This window comes from Cervus canadensis, chromosome 32, assembly GCF_019320065.1.
Source record: "Cervus canadensis isolate Bull #8, Minnesota chromosome 32, ASM1932006v1, whole genome shotgun sequence".
In the NCBI taxonomy this organism is placed as follows: Eukaryota; Metazoa; Chordata; class Mammalia; order Artiodactyla; family Cervidae; genus Cervus; species Cervus canadensis.
The window spans coordinates 897,643-918,876 of NC_057417.1; the positions used below are offsets into that span (position 1 = coordinate 897,643).

A 21,234-nucleotide genomic window follows, 5' to 3' on the forward strand; every position below is an offset into this window, starting at 1 on the left:
CAGGGAGGCAGACAGGGGTTTGGCACCATGTAGAAATAAATGTGAACCTGGGCTCCCCAACTTCTTGGTTCTTAGCTTCTCTGAGCTTCACTTTCTTCTTGTGAAAATGAGAACATCAGGGGTCTGAGGTACAGCCGTGCACCCGACGCCCTTAGTACACGTAGCAGGTGACATGCGAGGTCACCTTAGTTGCCACTATTTTTCCGAGGGCTTGGGGAGGAGTTCGGCTCTCAGAATCAGTCATGACTAATTGGGTAGGGCTATCACCGGGAACAAAGGGGAACAGACGTGTGTCATCTATTTTCGACACGGAGCACCTACGTGTACCTCTTTTGGCCTCTTGAGGCCCCTTGGAGGACTCAATGCCTCAACCAGATGAAGAGCCTGAGGCTGGGAGGGAGCCGGGGTGGGGGGCTTGCTGAGACGCAGCTGCAGCCGGGCTCCCCTTTCCCACCGCTGTTGCTCATTTTTGTTTTTGTTTTTTTTTACCAGAAGTCACTCTGTGACCTTGAGCAAGTCTCGGCTCCCCTCCGTTCCTGACTGGCGGTGGGCAGTGGATTGCAGAAACAAGGAACAAGGACAGGGAGGCCAAGCTTTAGGGACATCTAAAGTTTTTAAGATCCTTCCAGCCCCTCCCCTTCCCCTCCGCCTCCTCCCGTCGGAAGCCCAGGTGAGCTCCGGGAGGGGAGGGGCTCGCAGGTAAAGATAACAGCAACCGAGAACCTAGGGACTCCGCGACCCGACGCGCGCTAAACGCCTCTCCGTAATTCTCCGCAAAGCCCGGGCCGGATTCTCCCTGTGGGCCGGGCGCGCATCCAGATGACCAAGACGCAGAGGTCGCCAGCCTGCAGGCGCCTCCCGCAGCCCCGAGCCGCCTCTGCGGCTCCGCCAGGGCGCTCCCGAGAGGGAGGCCGGGGGCGGGGCCGGGCGGGGCGTGGGGAGGGGGTTCGGACCCGGCCGGGTGACTACACTGGCCCGCCCGACCGCTCCACACTTGCCTCCAGCCGACGGGTCCGATGGCTCCGCTGCCTTTGTGCCCGACGGTAGGGCTGTTGCTGCTGCTGCTCCTGGGATCGGGACCCGGGCTCAGAGCAGGTGAGTGAAGGGACGAGCCCCCATCCGAGGACCCCGGGCTTCCTGGGACTCCTTCAGTCCTCCCCGGGATACCTGGAACCCTGCCTCCCCACCCATCTGCAAGAACTCCAACTCCCCAGCCCTTCCAGGGGACCCAGGAGCCCTACAGTCCCCGGCCCTCCTTTGTGTAGCCCACCTGCGCGTTGCTTCCTGGCTTCCTGGGAGTCCTGTGTGTTTCCCCCACCTCCACCTCTTCCCCAAAAGCCCCTGCCTCATTCACCCCTTCCAGGGACGCTGAAGCCTTCTCCAGGGGGGCTCTGTGTTCTCCCCAAACTTCCCCTCTGTCACCCTCTCCAGTGATCAGACCTCCCCAGCACCTGACTTGGGGTGCTGTGAACCCACCTTTCTCTCCGTCTGTCCCTGGGGTCTGCAGTGGGACCACCAGGGAGACACCAGAGGTTGAAAGGAACAGGGGAAGAAGGGGCCTAACCCTACCTGGAGCCAGGGAAGAAGGTGATGTCTCCTTCTCACCCACTCCTGGACATCACCCTTGGAGAGGTCCCCTCCGCAACCTCCCATTTCTAGGTACATGGATACCAGAGGGAAATATGTGGTCATCACAAGCAAGGAGACACATAGGCATAGAACACCACCAGCAACATCTGGGCACACACGGATGGCCTCAGACACATGCTGCATGCTTGCTCAGTCGCTTCAGTCGTATCTGCCTCTTTATGACCCCATGGACTGTAGCCTGCCAGGCTCCTCTGTCCATGGGATTCTCCAGGCAAGAATACTGGAGTGGGCTGCCATGCCCTCCTCAGGCTCACACACAGACACAGGCAAACACACACGGAGGGGAACATACTCACACACACTCACACACAGGAATACTGAGACAGTCCCATATGAGCACACACACACAGAAGCACACACACAGAATCACACTGCACGCATACACACACACATCCTCAGGCCCATAGGAAGCCTGGGCAGCCTTGGCACTCCCAGCAGAGGCTGTTGTGGGCAGACAGAGCAAACAGCCCCCAGAATGACCTGCCCCACCTAAGTTGGCATAGAGGGAGTGTTTGCCTTGGTTACAAACCCAGTGCTGGGCATCCACCCATGCTCGGGTTCTCCCTAAGGCTGAGCCCTGGACCCTGAGATGCCAGAGTCGGGGTCGAGTCAGGGTAGGAAGACCTCTGGGGACAGCTTTGGGGTATGGGTTTGGAACTGGGGTCTTTTCAGATGTGCTTGTTATTTTTTTAAAAATTTTATTTATTTATTTTTGGCGGATTCTTAAGTCCCCAGCCAGGGAATCAAACCATGCCCCCTGCAGTGAAAGCACAGAATCGTACACCACTGGACCGCTGGGAAGTCCCCAGATGTGCTTAGACTGGAAGTGTTCCATGGGGCTTGGTGGGTCCAGGGGTCAAGGGACCTTTTTTGAAAGACCACTCATGCCAGGGGACCTGAGGCTCCTAGGGCAGAGATCTGTCCAGGCTGGAGGGTCATTGCCATGAGCAGAGAGCGGCAAAGGGTGAGGAGGGCCCCTGTGGTCACATGGCAGGGAGGCAGATTCTAGAAGGAGGTGATGAGTGAGCTAGGTGAGAATGAGGTAAGGGCATTTGCTATACAGGGTGTATATGACTGTGTGATGGGAAGTTTAATTGGAGAAATAGGGTCCACGTGGGGTCCACGTTGAGAGAGGATGCCGGAGGGGTGAGAGGGTGGGCTCCTGCAGAGCCTCTGGCTCAGTGAGGACCCCGAGCTTTACCTGGAGGGGGTTGGGAGCCTGGGGAGGTTGCAGGCAGAGATGTGGGCAGCTGGGAGCAGCACTGGGCAAGTCCTGTGAGGGTGAGGGCTGGTCATCCAGAGAGGAGGGCAAAGCTTTTAACTCTAAACTCATTTTTACATTTTGTTTCTATTTAACTTATCTCTGTTCCCCTTGATGAATATGCTCCTTTTTCTACTGAGAAAAAAACATAATTGAGGGGATTCCCTGGCTATCCAGTGATTAAGAAGGACTCTGAATTTCCATTGCAGTGGGCCTGGTTCAATCCCTGGTCAGGAAACTAAGACCCCACAGGCTGTGCCTTGCGGCCAGACAAAACCAAAAAAAAAAAAAAACCAACCCAACAACAACATAAAAAATTGAATTTGAATTTTGACCTGGATTCTTCAAAGAAAAGTCAGCATGATACAATCTTGTTCTAGATTTTGAAAATGTGAAAGGGCGATGATTGAAGACACTGCAAATCTCTGGATTCTCAGTCCTGGAGCCGTGGGTGGAGAGTGAGCTCCCAGGGGTCAGGCCAGCATGGGAACAAGTTTCTGTTCAGCAGGTCACCCACGCTGGGACCTAGGATGGGTCCTTTTGCCTCTCCTAGCCTCAATCCCTCCATCTGTGAATGGGAGACTAGCAGCCCACAAGACAAGGAGATTGACAACAGGTGTTGCCTGTAGATTGGGGAGTGTGTGCCCGTGCCAGGTGAAGTTCAAGTGCAAGCTTCTCCGCGCTGTGGCTCTGATTGTGTGAGTGTGTTTCCTACTTGTTGACTGTGTGCAGCCTGTGAGATCTTAGTTCCCTGACCGGTGATTGAACCCCTGCCCCCGCACTGGAAGCACAGTGTTTTAACCACTAGACCTCCAGGGAAGTCCCTGATTGTAGTTTTTGATCAAACACCAGAGTGGACTCTCGGACCTCACCAGAAGCAGGAGTGGCTCTGGGGTTCTCTGATGCCCAGTCGCAGTGGGTTTGACCACCCGTGACCACGAGCAGTGGACTCCTCAATGCCCCTTACCTCTGTCACCCCAGGCCTCCCTCTCCTGCTGCTATTGGGTGAGGAGGAACCACTGGATTGGGAGTCAGAAGTGCCCCCGCCCCCGCCCCGTGACTGTAAGGGTCGTACTTCCCATCTGAGCCTCCTCTTTCTCCCATGTGAGATGCGGGGGTTCCAGTTGCACCAATTGTGTCCTGCTATGGGCCACAGCAACAGGAGGATCCAGAGAAATGGCTGGGATGGGGTCACAGGGCCTCCCTGTGTGGCAGGAAGCTGTGCCCAGGCAGTGAAAATAAGAGGAGATGCAAAGAATCTGGAAGGCAGTGGTGAGGGGGTCGGGGAGGTCCCTGTAGAGGATGGCAGGGACCCTGTTTGTTTCATCTCTCATGTCCAGTGCCCAGGACAGGCATCTGGACAGACATTTAACGCACAACCCACAATCCAACTGTGTCTGAAGTTAACATGGGCAAAGGATTGAGAATGAGGGCATTCCAGGAAGAGGGGCCAGCCAGTGCAGGGCCTAGAGGTATGATTTCTTTTTCAGATGCCGTGGCTCTGTGACCTGTTTTCTCCTTCACGGCTGCCTTGAAGATATTGATAATAATAGTTAGAGCTCATTGTGTGCCTTTAATTTACACGCATGATCTCATTCCATTCTAGGGAGTAAGGTCCCCTTATTCCCCTGTTTTAAGATGAGGAAACCAAGGCACAGAGAAGTTGAGTGGTCCAAGGTCACACAGCTAGGAAGAAGGAGAAGCAGGATGCAGCCCTGAGATAGTCATCCAGAGGATGAGATGGTTGGATAGCCTCATCGACTCAATGGACATTAGTTTGAATGAGCTCTGGGAGGTAGTGAAGGACAGGGAAGCCTGGTGTGCTGCAGTCCATGGGGTCGCAAAGAGTCGGACACGACTGAGCGACTGAACAACAAGTCTTCCAGACACTTTTCAGGCTAGTGCCCGTCCCCAGGCCAGGACAGTCCCCACCTGCAGCCTCTAACCTTTGTCTCCCTCCCCGACCCCCAGCTCCCCAGAGGTCACATGTGCACCGACGTGGGCTCTTAGGACTGGCTGGGGCTATTGACTGTGTTGGCCCTCGACCCGCCTTGGTCTACTTGAATTACGGCTGCTTTTGTGGTCTGGGGGGCCATGGCCAGCCCCAGGATGCCATTGACTGGTGAGTGCATGCTGGGGGCTTAAGATGCCCACCGCCTGGGGTGGTTAGGGCCTATGAGGAAATACTCAAAGCTGAGGTTGGGGTTTAGATACGAAGCCCCCAGCAAATGGTGCTCCTTGCAGGCAAAGGGTCTCCCGGGCAACATGCCCATGCGGCCAGACCTTGGTGCCAGGTGCCCCTCAGTCTGGCTGCGAGATGATTACTTTAGCTGAAAAAAAATCATACATCCCTGACCAGACTTATTATGCACCAGAACTGTCCTGAGAGCCCCTTCGAGTTCTCACAACAACCCCATTTCAGAGATAAGGAAACTGAGGCCCAGAGAGATCAACTTGTCTTAGGGCCACATACAGAGTGAGGGCTGGGGGCTGGGATTTGAGCCCAGGCGGCCTGGCTGGATTCACACCCCTGATCACTGCCTTCTGCTGCTGGGTGAAAAGGGCCTGTTCTGTGCCAGACTGTGGGCCTAGACCTTGCCATGACCTCCTCTCATTTGCCACCACAGCCATGGCCATCCGATGGTGATCCCTATTTTACAGACCAGGTCCCAGAGCCACTCACCTCCATTTCCAGAGTGATTAGGGGGCAAAATGTTGATTGTCTCTTCCGGATCTTGGAGGATGTACTTGTCACTGATAGGTCTCTATCCAGCCTTGTGCCACCAAGGCTCCTGCTGCGGGCCCTGCCCTTCCTCCCACACCCTGGGTGTCTGGTGCCTGCACATCTTTCCAGACATAGCCCGCCAGGCATCACCCCCTCTTGGAAGTCTTCTCTGAAGCCTAGCTGGACCTGGCATCCCCTCTGGCTCCCAGAATCCCGTCACCTGCATCCTAGTGTTTCTCACCATGCCCACGGCATCTGGAGATTTGCCTGCCTCCCCCATCCTGGGGGTGGGGGCTGGTGCTTGGGCTGAGACCTCAAGCAGGAAGAGTGGGCAGGAAGTTCTCCCAGGCAGAGGCAGATTGGGGGCAAAATCAGGAGGTAGGGAGGGTATGGCTGGAAGGGACCAGCGTGGCTGGAGCTCAGAGGCTCAGAGACTGAGGCAGGCAAGGGCCAGATTTGAGCATGGCAGAGAGGTAGAGGTAGAGCAAGACACACTGGGGTCAGTGGAATTAATTCCCAGGATGGGGATTCTCAGGGACAAAGCCTGGACCGGAAGATGCCGTCCCCTGTGGGTCCTCGATCTCCTGAAGTTATGGCACAGGAGGATGGCCAAGGGACCATCCTTGCCCTCACTCACCCCTCGGTCTGTCCGTCTGCTCTCCACAGGTGCTGTCATGCTCATGACTGCTGCTACACGCATGCAGAGAACTACGGCTGCAATCCCAAGTTGCAGCCCTACTCCTGGAATTGTGTCAATCAGAGTCATGTGTGGTGAGTTCCCAGCGTAACACCCAACAGCAGCCATTGGCCGGAGTGTAGAGGGGCTTCGCGCTGTAGGTGGGGCCATCTCTCCCATCTGCCCCAGTCTCCACCATGCCCTATTGTCTCTCCGACATTGAGGCCAAGGGTCAATTACCATAGTTCATTTCTCCTGTGCTGCTTTTGTTAAGGAAAAGGAATATTTCTGTCCAACCTAGGAAAACAGAAGGTAGGTCCAAAGGCTGAATGATTTGAGAAAAATGGGAGTGGTGTGTGAGCCCATTTATTTATCAGAACGAAGAGTACGCCTGTGTCTAATGGATCCCCTTTGTGTTAGCCCTGCCGGCCCCAGGGGATGTCTGAGTTTGCAGACCCTGGCCTGAGGCTGACAGCTTGGTCTGTGATTCAGATTCTGTGATGTCACCAAGCTCTGATCTCTTGGGGCCTCCGTTTCCTCACTGGTAAACTGGGGGCGGAAATCAAGCTGGCCTCTGGTGAGGATGAAATGACAGTGTCATGGCATTTCATGCCTAATAGATGTCGTTAATGGTCTGTTGAAGAAATCACCCAACACAGAACCTCCGAAGAGCAAGACCAGGCACAATTTCATGGAGCCCAGGATTTAGGGAAGGACATGAACACAGTTCTGAGTAACCCCGAACACCCCCATGAGAAAGTGATTTCTCTTTCAATTTTCTTTTAATCCTTCTAATTTTGTGAACTTAGGAAAAAGTCAGTTTTAATTTAGCTAAAACATCTGTGGGACCCTCCCTGATCCTTTTGAACAGAGAGAGTAGATTTCTGGCTTATAATGTTATTCAAAAACAGTTCTATTCTTAAATTTAATTCTGGCTTTAAAAAATCCTTCATATCTATCCATCTGTCATCTCTCTGTTACTTCTCTTTAACCACAAGCAGCATGTATTTAATGAGGATAATTCCTACATAACCTGATACCGCTGTACATTTTACACGACTAGCTACCTGTAAAGCTGAAAGAAAAATAAACCTGTGGTTAAAACTATTTTGTCCCTCAGGGCAATCTTACTGGTTTTCAAAACAAACCAATAAGAAAAGGAATGAAGTACTTGTTTTTAGGATTATCTTCTGATGGATGGTGTTTTCCATTTACAGTTTCTGTTCACATAAGTTTAAAAAGCTGAATCAAGGGAAGAAACAGGATGTGAATAATTGTACAGGCACGATGTAGATAAGGCTGGGACTTGGGCAGTGAGACTCCAAGTTATCTGAGGAGCTAGAAATGAAACGCACAGACAACGGGCTCCATAACTTTTTTTTTCTTTTTACTCTTAACTGAGAATAAGCATAACATAAAATTAATCATTTTAAAGTGTACATTTCAGTGACATGTAATACATTCACAATGTCCTCCAACCATCACCTCTATCTATTTCCAAAACATTTTCTTTTTAACTTATTTTTGGATGCACGGGGTCTTCTCTGATGTGTGCGAGCTTTCTCTAGTTATGGCAAATGGGGGCTACTCTCTAGTTGTGGTGCACAGGCTTCTCCTTGCGGTGGGTTTTCTTGTTGTGGAGCAGGCTCTAGGCTGTGTGGGCTCAATAGTTTTTGGGTTTTTTTTTTCATTTATTTTTATTAGTAGGCTTTACTTTACAGGGTTTTTGTGACATGGCTCAGTAGTTGTTTTGACTCGGGCTTTGTTGCTTGGTAGTATGTGGCATCTTCCTGGACCAGTAATGTGTCCCCTGCAACTGGCAGGCAGATTGTTAACCATTGGACCACCAGGGGTTCCCAAAACATTTTCATCAACATCCCTCCAAAATCACGTACCTTTTAAGTGCTCAGTTCCTATTCCTCCTCTTTCCAGCATCTGGCAACCACCAATTTGCTTTCAATCTCTATGGATTTATGTAGTCTAGATATTTCATATAAATGATGTCATACAATAAGCCTTTTGTGTCTGACTTCTTTCACTTAGCCTCATGTTTTCAAGGTTTATTTATGTTGTAGCATGTATCTGAACTTCATTCCTTTTTATGACTGAATAATATTCCATTGTAGGTATATACTACATTTTGTTTATTCATTCATTCATTGTAGGACATTGTATTGTTTCTGAAACCATTTACCTCAGATTGGGACTTGAACCCACATGCTGGGACTTGAACCCAGCCAAAACCCAGTTTGGGACTTGAACCCACATGAAGTGAAGTGAAGTGAAAATTGCTCAGTTGTGTCCAACTCTCTGTGACCCCATGGACAGTCCATGGAATTCTTCAGGCCAGATACTAGAGTAGGTAGCCTTTCCCCTCCCCAGGGGATCGTCCCAACCCAGGGATCAAACCCAGGTCTCCCACATTGCAGGTGGATTCTTTACCAGCTGAGCCACAAGGGAAGCCCAAGAATACTGGAGTGGGTAGCCTTATCCCTTCTCCAGGGGAATCTTCCCGACCTAGGAATTGAACCAGGGTCTCCTGCATTGCAGGCGAATTCTTTACCAACTGAGCTCACGTGGCTAGGACTCAAACCCAGACAAAACCCACGTACCTGGTTTCAGGACCTAATGAAGCTCAGGTTCTTGATGTCTCATCACAGAAAGAACTCAGTGAGAGACAAAGTGATAGGTGAGAAGTGGATTGATTCAGATTCAGAGAGAAGCACCCTCCACAGACAGAGTGTGGGCCATCGCAGAGGGTGAGTGTGGCCGCAAAGTGTGGTGTGGTTGGTTTTTATAGGCTGGGTAATTTCACATGCTAATGAGTGGGAGGATTATTCCAGCTGTTTTGGGGAAGAGGTGGATATTTCCGGGATTTGGTCCACTGCCCACTCCTTGGTCTTCTGACAGGGCCTTGGAACTCTCATGGCGCCTCTGGGTGTGTCATTTCACTTGCTGATTGATTGAGGATCAAGGTCTAGTCTTTTCTGCCATCTTGGTCCCATTTGATTCTAATCGGTTTATGTTGTGTCCTTGGGTTATGTCATTCTTTCAAAAGTTGTGCCCTGCCCCTTTTCCTCCTGTTACATTTCCACCTTTTAACTACAGGGAACGGTGCTGCTGTGAACATTTGCGAACAAATATTTGTTTGAATACCTGTCTTCATTTCTTTGGGGGCATATACATAGGAGTGGAATTGTTGCGTCATCTGGTAATTCCATTTTACTTTTCGGGGAACCCTTCCCTGGTGGCTCAGATGGTAAAGAATCTGCCTGCAATGCAGGAGATCTGGGTTTGATCCTTTGGTCAGGAAGATCCACTGGAGAAGGGAATGGCTACCCACTCCAATATTCTTGCCTGGAGAATTCCATGGACAGAGGAGACTGGTGGGCTATCGTCCATAGGGTCGCAAAGATTCAGATATGACTGAGTGACTGACACTTTCACACCAATTTTTGCTATAGGTGCCGCACTGTTTTACATCCTCATTAGCAATGTATAGTGGATTTCTCCACAGCCTTGCCAACATTTGCTATTTTTCTTTTTTTATTTTTTATTTAGTGGAGATAATTCATGTATCTCATTGTGACTTTGATTTGCCTTTTTCTCATGACTAATGATGTTGAACATCTTTTCATGTGCTGGTTGGTCATTTTTCCATCCTCTTTGGAGAAATGTCTATTCAAGTCTCTTGCTCATTGAGTAGTTTCTCCTATTGTTGTTGAATTGTGAGAGTTTCTCATTCTGGTTGCTGGACTCTATCATCTACGTGGTTTGCAAAAGATTTCCTACCATTCTGTTGCCTTTTTATTTTCTTGATAATGTCTTTGGTATACAAAAGTTTTAATTTTGATAAAGCCTGATTTATCAATTTTGTCTTTTTGATTTTGGGGCTGCACTGGGTCTCTGTTATGGCAAGTGGGCTTCTCCAGTTGTGGCGCGTAGGCTCCGGAATGCCCAGGCTGAGGAGATGTGGTGCTAGGGCTCCAGAGCATGTGGTCTCTCTAGTTGGGGTGTGAAGGCTTAGTTGCCCTGCGGTGTGTAGGGTCTTAGTTCTCCAGGCAGGGATCACGCTCACCTCCCTGCTTTGGAAGGCAGATTCTTAACCACTGCACCATTAGGGAAGTCCCAATTTTGTCTTCTGTTGATTGCATTTCTGGTGTCCTATCTAAGAATTTGTCGCCAGATCCAAGGTCATGAAGATTTACCCCTGTATTCTTCAAACAGTGTTATAGTTTGAACTCTTTTATTTTTTTTTAATTTTATTGAAGTATTATTGATTTATAATGTTAATTTCTGCTGAACAGCGAAGTGACTCAGTTATATATTCTTTTTCACTGTGAAGTGACTCAGTTATATATTCTTTTTCACTGAACTCTTAACTTTAGGTCACTGATCTACTTTGAGTTGGTTTTTGTCTATGGTGGGTGGTAAGAGTTCACGTTTATTCTTTGGCATATGGATATTCAGTTGTTCCAGCACCATTTGTTGAAGAGACTCTTTTGTCCCCGTTAAAACGTCTTGGTACTCTTGTTGAAAATCACTTGGCCCTTAGATCGGTGTCATCTCTGAGCCTGTTTTCTTACCTGGAAGATGGATGTTGCAAAGATGAAAAAAAAAAGAGTTTATAATGTGATACCCTGACTGGGTGGAGGTTGCTACTTTTTTCCCGCGTCTCTCCTCCATCCCTCATCCTTATCTGAACCTCTCTCTGATCCCCAATGCCTCCACCTGAGAGAACTGAGGGCCTGGTGTGATTCTTCACTGAAACCCCAGCTTCTGCAGACTTGGTCTGCTCTAGAGGCAAGGAGACTTCACTTTCACTTTTCACTTTCATGCATTGGAGAAGGAAATGGCAACCCACTCCAGTGTTCTTGCCTGGAGAATCCCAGGGATGGGGGAGCCTGGTGGGCTGCCGTCTCTGGGGTCACACAGAGTTGGACACGACTGAAGTGACTTAGCAGCAGCAGCAGCAACAGAGGCAAGGAGGCTATTCTAAGGGTTACATAGAAGGATATTCTTAGATATGCACAGACTCTTAGCCATGTCTTCTTAGTCTACATTAAGAGTTGGCATAGAGCAAAGCTGAATTAATATGGAGTCCTTGATTCAGTCAATCAAGGACTGAAAATGCCCCAGATATCATCTCATCCAACCATCTCATTTAGAGTTGCAGGGAAATGAAGCCCAGGGAAAGAAGTGACCTGCCTAACATGGTGATGATAAGCCCACTTCTGGGCATATTCTCTGTCCCCACACTGCCCCCTTCCATTGTGAGTGGAGAGGGGAAGTGGATCTTGAGTGGAAAATATGTTAAAGACCTTTCTCTTTTTCCCTTCAACCTGCATGTTCTGCTGCCCCTAACCATGTGAAAGGGCTTCCCAGGTGGCACAAATGGTAAAGAACCCGCCTGCCAATGCAGGAGATGCAAGAGATGTGGGATCGATCCCTGGGTGGGGAAGATCCCCTGCAGAAGGGCATGGCAACCCACTCCAGTATTCTTGCCTGGAGAATCCCATGGACAGAGGAGCCTGGTGGGCTACAGTCCATGGGGTCACAAAGAGTCGGACACGACTGAGCGCACACACACACACAGACGCACGCACGCACACACACAACCATCTAGAAATGGTGTTTGTGAAATACGCATTAGTGTGTCAGCTAGCGGGGCTGTGCCTATTTACAGAACTGCTTTCCCTGAACCGAATGAAGAGAACCAAAATATCTATTATGCATTTTTCGGCTAAAAATATTCTCTTATTCTGTTTGGAGATATTCTGAACTTAGCTGTTTGCTTAATTACAGGTGTGGCCCATTTTCCATTTATGGGCTTGACAAATATATTTTTAAAAAATGTTAAGCATATAATAATATTTACCGGCAAGCCTTTATTTTAAACTTAACCCTTGGGACCTGGGTTTCCTTTTCAGTTTTTTTATTATTCTTGAATAACATGAATCTGTTGGGCTTCTGAGGCCATAGAATAGTGAGACCAAGCCTTGTTTTTCAAAGGATTTTCTTGCTCATGGAGAAGTGGGGAGCATAGAGGAGGGACAGACACTGGGTCAGGAGATGCTGGGCTGGAATCCTGGTACAGTCTTTCCCAGATCTGTGGCCTTGGACAAGTTACTGAATCCCTCAAGCCTCACTTTCCTTATCTGTAGAATGGGAATAATAAAACTCTGGTGCTGGGTTTGTACAAGAATTGGAAATGATGTATGCCTTTTCTATATTCTCCCAACAACCATTATTGAGAATCTACTCTGTGCCGGGCTCCCTGATGTGTAAAACAGAGGAGCAAGGCTCTGTGGTCTAAAAAGAGAGCAGGAAATAGTGTCCATGCCAATTGCTTTTATAAGTGCTTGTTGGAAAAGCAATCAATGAAGTACTATACGTGAAAGTGAAAAATGAAACTGTGAGTTGCTCAGTCATGTCCGACTCTTTGCGACCTCAACTACAGCCTGCCAGGCTCCTCTGTCCATGGAATTCTTCAGGTAAGAACATTGGAATGGGTAGCCATTCCCTTCTCCAGGGGGTCTTCCTGATCCAGGAATCAAATCCAGGTCTCCTGCATTGCAGGCAGATTCTTTAGTTATACATACTACAACATAGATGAACCTTGAAAACACGATGCTCATAAAAGAAGCCAGGCACAAAAGGTCACACATTGTATGATGTCATGTATATGAAATTTCAGCCTAGGCAAATCCATAGAGACAGAAAGCTGTCTCTAAATGGTTGCCAGGGATTCCAGAGAGGGGAAGTGGGAAGTGACTTAAATATGGGGTTTCTTTCAGAGTGATAAAAATGTTTTGTGATGATCATACAACATTGCTGCTGCTGCTAAGTCGCTTCAGTCGTGTCCGACTCTGTGCAACCCCACGGACGGCAGCCCACCAGGCTCCCCCATCCCTGGGATTCTCCAGGCAAGAACACTGGAGTGGGCTGCCATTTCCTTCTCCGTATACAACATTATCAATGTACTAAATGCCACTGACTTGGTGGCAAAATGGTAATTTGAGGGAACTTCCTTGGTGGTCCAGTGGTTAAGATTTTGCCTTCCAATGCAGGGAGTGTGGGTTCAATCTCTGGTTGAACCAGAGATTGTTTCAACCAAGCTAAGACCCCACATGCCTTGAGGCCAAAAAACCAAACATAAAACAGAAGCAGTATTGTAGCAAATTCACTGAAGACTTTCAAATGGTAAATTTCATTATGGGAATTTTGCCTCAGTCAAAATGTATCCTCACACTAGAATGCTAGGGGTCAGAGAGATCTCACTGAGAAGATGCCACTGAAGCAGAGACTTGGGGAATAAAGGAGCCATAGGAAGAGGTGGTGGGAACAGCCAGTGCAAAGGCCCCGCGGTAGCGACGAATGTCTGGGTGGTTTGAGGAGCACAGGAGGAGGGTGAGGCTGGAGCAGAGTCACCCAGGGAGAGAGTGGTAGGTGATGATGGTGGGATGAGGAGAGCCAGGCTTTCTCACTGTGTACAGGCTTCTCACTGCGGTGGCTTCTCTTGCTGCAGAGGGCAGGCTCTAGGGCACTCGGACTCCTCAGCATGAGAGATCTTCCCGGACCAGGGGTCCCGCAAGGTGTTGGCAGCTTTCCTCTGGGAGAGACGGGGAGCCAGGGGATGTTCTGAGCAGAGGAGGGGCCTGATCTATCTGATCTACATTTTAACCAAACCACTCTGGTTGCTGCTTGGAATATAGCTGGAGGGAGCAAGGATGGGAGCCAGGTCCCCGTGTGAGGCTGTTGCAGGGATCTGGGTGAGAAGTGCCTTGGACAGATGACAACAGTGGAGGTAGTGGAAGGTGGAGCCGGGGGACTCCCATGGATGGGGGAGGGAAGGGGAAATGGCTGGAGTGTTTGTGCCAGTCCCCCATCCTTAGACAGCTGTCCTTTAGCCGACTCTGCGGGAACAGTGCAACCTTGGAGCTTCAGTGGCTTTTTGCTCAGAAGTCCCTAGCCCACCAGGTCATGTTGCTCCAAGGGTGTGGCCCGTGGAAATTTTACCAGTAACAGTGCTGGCTCCTGTACCAGCTGGTTCATTTACCAATTTTTACATATTAGTTTTATCTATCTGTCCACCTGTCCATCCGTCTGTCTGCCCATCCATGCCCATGCCTTTTCTGATTCAAACCTAATCCACGTTTGTTATGGAAAATCAAAACATTCCAGAATCATTGCCATGTAGGAAGTTAGGCTCCATCCACGGCGTTAACTAGCTTCTGTTGTTTGGCATGTTGTTTTCTTTCAGATTTATGTATGTGTAAACGGACAAACAAGAATAAATATCAGGACTTCCCTGGTGTTCCAGTGGTTAAGAATCTGCCTGCCAATGCAGGGGATGCAAGTTCGATCCCTGATCCAGGAAGATCCCACAGGCCCTGGAGCAGCTAAGCCCGGGCACCGCAACTATCGAGCCTGTGCTCTAGAGCCCGAGAGTCGCAACAGAAGGCCCCGCAACTCGAGAGTAGCCCCTGCTTGTCACAACCACAATCCACTCACAGCAACGAAGACCCAGCACAGCCAAAAATACATAAAATAAATACATGTTTTTAAAAAAAGAACAAAAATCGGATCACGTTACATCCATCATTTTTTTTTTTCACTTAATATTGTGTCTTGGACACCTTGGAACATCTAGGTTGGCCTCATTCTTGAATATATATTTATTTTAGGCCCTGGTGGGTCTTTGTTGCTGCATGGGCTTTCTCTAGTTGTGGTGGGCAGGCTTCTCAATGCCGTGCCTTCTTTTATTGTGGACCGTTGGGTCTAGGGTGTATGGGCTCAGTAGCTCTCGGGCTCTAGAGCACAGGTTCAATAGTTGTGGCTCACAGGCTTAGTTGCTGCGTGGCTTCTGGGATCTTCTCGGACCAGGGATCAAACCCCTGTCTCCTGCACTGGCAGATGGAGTCTTTACCACTGAACCACCAGAGAAGCCCCAGCCTCATTCTTTTAAAGCCTGACAATCACCTGCAGCAGTGTCTCCATCTTGACACTATGGACATTTGAGGCTGGATCTCTGGTGTGGGGGCCATCCTGGGCATTGTAGATGTTTAGTAACATCCCTGGTCTCTACCAACCAGATGCCGGTAAGGAATCTCTTACCTTCCACGTGGGACAGCCGAAGATGTCTCTAGACACTGCCATAGGCCCAGTGGGGACACAACGGCCCGCAGCTGAGAATGGCCAGTCTGAGGCACCAATGTACTTCATTTTGCAGAGACCGTGGTTGTTTATAAGGCCTTGTGCATCTGTGAGAGGTTTTTGCAGCATGGAGTCTTAGAACTGTGGGGTCAGCTGGTGTATCTGAGGCACCCTTAGAATTTATATGTAGAAAGGGCTGGCGGGCAGCCGGAAAGGGAGGTTAGAGGACTTGTCCTGGAGGAGTATTTACTCTGCAAGGGCATTTAACACTGTAAATGGTGTTTATTGTAGAACCTGGGGAGGTGCTAAAGGGAGGCCTGGTGAAGATTAGGGAGGAGGAGGGCCATCAAAGGCCCCACCAGCCACCTCCTCTTAGCACTGCCCCTGAGTGGTATAGATATTTTAAGGCTAACAAGTAATGTAAACTAAATTCAAAATAGTGGCCCCTCGCATTTGGTTAATTGAGATCACTTTTCCACGATGAAAGTACTGTATGGCTCAAAGTAGAAAAGTTTCAAATTGCAACTTTTCCCACAAAAGTGTTGTGGGAAATGAAACTCCCACTGACACTACCCAGACCTCCATTGGATTAATTGTCTGGTGCTGTTCTGGTTTTGTCTTTTTTTGAGTGCACAATACATAAAAAATACACCAGTGTGTTTGTACCCCTTCATTTTTCTTAAATATAAGTCGCATCCCATGTCATTAATGGCAAAAACCATCACAATATTGCAAAGTAATTATCCTCCAATTAAAATAAATTAAGTAATTAAAAAAAACTCTATTAAAAGAATAGATTGTTGTTGTTCAGTCACCAAGTCGTGTCTGATCTTCTGCGACCCCACTGGACTGCAGCACACCAGGCCTCCTGTCCTTCACCATCTCCCGGAGTTTGCTCAAACTCATGTCTATTGAGTCAGCGATGCCATCCAACCATCTTATCCTCTGTTGCACCCTTCTCCTCTTGCCCTCAATTTTCCCAGCATCAGGGTCTTTTCCAGTGAGCCGGCTCTTCACATCAGGTGACCAAGGTATTGGAGTTTTAGCTTCAGCATCAGTCCCTCCAATGAATATTCAGGACTGATTTCCTTTAGGATGGACTGGTTTTATCTCCTTGCTGTCCAAGGGACTCCCAAGAGTCTTCTCCAACACCAGAGTTCAAAAGCATCAATTCTTCGGTACTCATCCTTCTTTATGGTCCAGCTCTCACATCTGTACATGACTACTGGAAAAACTGTAACTTTGACTTTATGGACCTTTGTCAGCGAAGTGATGTCTTTGTCTTTTAATATGCTGTCCAGGTTTGTCATAGCTTTTCTTCCAAGGGGGAAGCATCTTTTAATTTCATGAAAAGAATAGATATGTGTATGTATAACTAAATCACTTTGCTTTACACCTGAAACTGACATTAAATTGACTATACTCCAATATAAAGTAAAAAAGTTTTTTTTTTAAAAAGCTCTATTTGGGACTTCCCTGGTGGTTCAGTGGTTAAGACTCTATGCTCTCAATGCAGGGGGCCTGGGTTCGATTCCTTGTCAGGAAACTAGATCCCACATGTCGCAACTAAGACCTGGTGCAGACAGATTTAGTAATTGATTGATTTAAAAATCCCGTCTTAAAACTTGGATTTGTAAGGGCAGGTGAGTCCCCTGAGTTGATACCCTATTCCCTCTGGCAGACAAGCCTGGAGGCCTGGGATCAGGCTGAGCTGAACTGGGGATCAGTCCCTATGCCCCTTCTCTGGATTTTTCTTCCGTAAGGTTGGGGTGCTGATGCCGAAAGCTCAGCTTCTCTGTACACCTGTGCCAAATCAAATCTTGGAGGCAGAATTTTGGGTGAAGTAGAAAAGGATAGGTTTATTGCTTTGTCATGCAAAGTGGGGGACAGAGCAGGCTTATGCCCTCAAAACCCACTTGGGAAGATGGTGAGAAGTTTTATATTAATTGTCCAAAGACGAGTGATCAGCTCGAGGACGTTCTTCTGGTGGGTTGGTGGTGAGGTAAGTGGGAGTCAACATCATCAACCTTCAAGTCCAACTAGCCTGAGACCTACGCGCTTGTGGGCAGCATACTACTGGTAACTTCTCCCACCTGGAAGCCTTTCCGTATCTGCAAAATATCTCAGACATTCTTGTGTGGATCTGTGGACAGGAAAACGGGACCTTGTCCCAAGCCTGCTCTTGACTGTTTCTCCCTGGTCTCCCATCTCCTCCCTTCCCTAGTTAATGACTGCCTGACTCTGCCTATTGGAACTCAGGGAAGGAGCTGGAGGAACTCATGGAGAACTCATGGAGGCTAGGGAAGGCTGTTTCCTAGAATCAAAGAAATGAGGGACACAAAGGCCTTGTGCCCAGGAGCCCCAGAGGGCCCTGCATGCCTCCAGGGCCAGTGGCCCTGCCCTGGGAGGTCTGGGTGAGATGGGGACCACGGAGCCAGCCCTTCACATAACTGCACAGTTAGCACAGGCTTCCATCATCTCGACTTTTTCTGTTAAATATACTTAATTATAACCAAGGCAATTTTTTGTTCTGTTTTTTAAAATTTTGTTTTGTTTTGTTTTGGCCACGCAGCATGGCTTGGGATATTAGTTCCCTGCCCAGGGATCCAATCTGTGCCCGTGGCAGTGAAAGTTTGGAGTCCTAACCCCTGGACCACCAGGGGACCCCCAAGGCAGAGTGTTTAAACACAGGCTCTTGGAGTTGGGGGTGTTTGTGTTTTGCCTTCTCAATAGTTTCCCAGAGTGTGAGAAGCTTAATAAATGAATTTTAGTGAGAAGGACTTTTCCTTTCAGTCCTTTGTTAATTTTTCCAGTTAGGCAAGGAGGAAGTGTCAATTGCATGATAGTCTTGACTGCTAGAGAGGGTAAACCTCTCTTACACTTGCTAATCTTCCTTTTTTTTTTTAAACTATGAGCCTCCATTCTGGGGGCTCATAGCCTTCAGGTGGGTAACAGCATTTAACTAGACTTTGATATTAGAACTTTATCTTCACTGGCTTTTTTTTAAGTCAGTTTTATATGTTTGTGGTATAAGATTTTGATTTTCCACTTATGTCAGTGATGATTTATTTAATGCAATTTAATACTATTTAATATAATTAAATCATAGTTTAAAAATTGATTTACTATTAAAAATAAAGGGGATTTAAAGATATCCCTGGTGTCTCAGTGGTAAAGAATCTGCCTGCAATGCAAGAGACATGAATATTAACTTTGGGTCGGGAAGATCCCCTGGAGAAGGAAATGGCAACTCACTCCAGTATTCTTGCATAGAAAATCTCATGGATAGAGGAGCCTGGTGGGCTAAAGTCCATGGGGTCACAAAAGGGTCAGACAAGACTGATAGACTGAGCACACATAAAGCTATCGTTTTGAAGCTGCCATGGGCCTGAGTTTGGGAAACCTTGTGTGCAGTCATGCTGATAAACACCTTTAATCAACTCAGTTCATTACAGGGTCAGAGGGCCTCAGGCCCCCTGCCTCCTGCTTGACATCCCCCAACCCTGCCCCTGTTCATCACTCCAGGTGCTGCCAAGCTCTCTGAGTGTTGCCCTGAGACAGAAGCTGAATTTTCTCTCATGCTTCACCTTGCTAGGATCTCTAAGGAACTTGTGCATTTTAAGAGGGGATCTTTAAGATTAGCTGGCAGCTTAAGGAGGTCAGCTGCAGTTCATAAGCGCCTGCTGTATGCCCTACATTTTACTGACTTCGTCTCCTTTCATTCTCCCCACAGCCCTTAGAAGTAGGTACTTGTAGTACCCTCATGTGGCCCCTGTGGAAACAGCCTGGGAAGGATGCAGTGATGTGGCCAAAGGAACTGTATCCATGGCTGAGCTGGCTACCTCCAACCTCATGCTTTACTGTACCTCTGGAAGAAATTTGGAAGGCTTTAATAGTGGGTGTCCCCCCCCCCACACCCCCAGCTCCACCGCCCATATTGTGAATAATTAAAAACCCACAGTCAAAGGCAGGTGATGTATCCAGAGCTGTTATATCTTCTAGATTAATAGATACAACTTGAAGATCACAAAATCTTTCCAACCCAAAGGAATGATTCAGTAGCAGCAAAATTCCCAAGGTAGAGGGAGATTTATCTTTGGGTGGCAGCCTTTGCATCTCTGTATAAAGTAGGCCCAAGATGGAAGGGAGAGATGGAATATGAAATTGTTACCTAAAACAAGCTGTTTTTTTATATGGTATTATGTCATCTGCATATAATGACAATTTTACCTCTTCTCTTCCAATTTGGATACCCTTTATTTCTTTTTCTTATCTGATTGCTGTGGCTAGGACTTCTAATATTATGCTGAATAGAAATGGCGAGAATGGGCATCCTTGTCTTGTTCCAGATTTCAGTGGGAAGTCATTCAGCTTTTTACCACTGAGTATTATATTGACTGTGGGAACAAGCTGTTTTCTTGAAGGAGCATCTGAAAGAGACTTGGAGAGAAAAGGCAGGGAAGTGCAGGTGGAACCAACATTGATGGTGTGTATGCCTAGGGGCAAGCCCCTGCCTGGCACTTTATATACGCTTTCTCACCCAGGCTTCATAATAAACCTGCAAAGTGGATAGTGCCCCCATTTAAATGAGGACTTCACTCAGAAACTTCACAGTAAGGTCACACAGAGCAGGGATCCAAAAAATAAAAAAAGCCTGGATGGTTCCCAGGGACCCTCTGCTTGTCTAACTAGATCCTCAAATGCAATAGTGTAATACTGATGCAGGAGAGTTTTATAAAAGGGTGTATGGACTTTGGACCTCTCCTCTGAAAACATTACCCTGGTGACTTCAATTTTGTTTTCTGTAAGATGGACTGAATATCACCTTCCTTGGGAGTTGTCATGATGAGGGAGATCACTGTGGTGAACTGTCAAAGTGTTACCCGGATGCAGTTTATGACCCTTCCTCTTCCCAGCTTTACTAGCTTCCCTTGTGATTATCCTCAGGTCTCTGCAAATCCCTGTTCTAACTTCAGTTTCTCCACTTCTTCCAGAACCAACGGAGGACAAATGCCAAGAACTCATGTGCAAGTGTGACCAGGAGTTTGCTTACTGTTTAGCCCAAGCAAAGTACAACATTAAATACCTCTTCTACCCCCATTTCTTGTGTAAAAACTCTTCACCCAAGTGTGACTGATTAGCCTGACTTGAAATGTTTTTGAACAAGGGAATAAAACTCCTTTTTGCTCATCAACAACCTCATTCAGTTCTTTGCAGAAGGGAGCTGAGGCCAAGCGTCAAAGCGGCAACCCTTGTGTTTGCTCTCTCTCCTGTCCCGGAACTTGGGCTAGAGCCAGTTTGGTTTCCAGTTTGATTAATGTCAAAGGTCCCATGCCTGTTTACTTCTGACTGTATTGGGTTTGATACCACTTTGACATTCAGCCTTTGTGAAAAAGGGCTAAGCCTTATCTTCTAACCTGCTCCTGATGGCAGGTAGTCAAAAGAGAACAAACACCTACCATGTGTCTAGATTCTGGGCAATAAACAAGCCAGCCACACGCTGCCCAAACTTGTGAAGTTCAAATCTAGTAGTTTTTAGCTCAAGTCTTCTTCCCATATCCCACTCCTCTTTTAACAGTTAAAGTTTATTTCCTGATTACAGAAGTATAATAGTACCTAAGCATTGCTAAAAAACAAAACAAAAAAAGAAAATAAATATATAAAGAAGAAAACCCACTCCAATTCTCACAGTCCAGTATACCCATATTTAGCATTTTAGTGTGCTGCTTCTCAGTCTTGTAGGCAATGTTTTAAAAATGTCAGAGA

At 47.9% G+C, this 21,234-nt stretch overlaps 2 protein-coding genes across 3 annotated transcripts in view; both read left to right on the forward strand.

Annotated features, from left to right (window-relative positions):
• The window catches only part of LOC122432858 (poly(A)-specific ribonuclease PARN-like), an 853,726-nt gene that overhangs the window by 656,554 nt on the left and 175,938 nt on the right, over nucleotides 1-21,234 (forward strand).
• Nucleotides 395-20,658, forward strand: LOC122432869 (group 10 secretory phospholipase A2-like). Of its 2 annotated transcripts, XM_043455140.1 has the most exons (5): nucleotides 395-670; nucleotides 1,005-1,095; nucleotides 4,883-5,033; nucleotides 6,303-6,407; nucleotides 19,202-20,105. In XM_043455140.1, the coding sequence occupies exons 2-5, from the start codon at nucleotides 1,017-1,019 to the stop codon at nucleotides 19,206-19,208; spliced, it is 342 nt and encodes a 113-aa protein (XP_043311075.1). In that variant the 5' UTR covers nucleotides 395-670; nucleotides 1,005-1,016; the 3' UTR covers nucleotides 19,209-20,105. The 2 variants fall into 2 exon arrangements, with proteins under 2 accessions (XP_043311075.1, XP_043311076.1); XM_043455141.1 differs by lacking the exons at nucleotides 395-670; nucleotides 19,202-20,105 and adding an exon at nucleotides 20,454-20,658 and having other exon boundaries at nucleotides 721-1,095; nucleotides 6,303-6,400.

Bases quoted from the DNA above. Each gene is read 5' to 3' on its own strand.
- LOC122432869 (XM_043455141.1), top strand. From the start codon at position 1,017: ATGGCTCCGCTGCCTTTGTGCCCGACGGTAGGGCTGTTGCTGCTGCTG. The intron at 1,096-4,882 runs GTGAGTGAAGGG...CCCGACCCCCAG, and splicing joins GGGACCCGGGCTCAGAGCAG to CTCCCCAGAGGTCACATGTG. The intron at 6,401-20,453 runs ATGTGTGGTGAG...CAGTTTCTCCAC, and splicing joins GAATTGTGTCAATCAGAGTC to TTCTTCCAGAACCAACGGAG.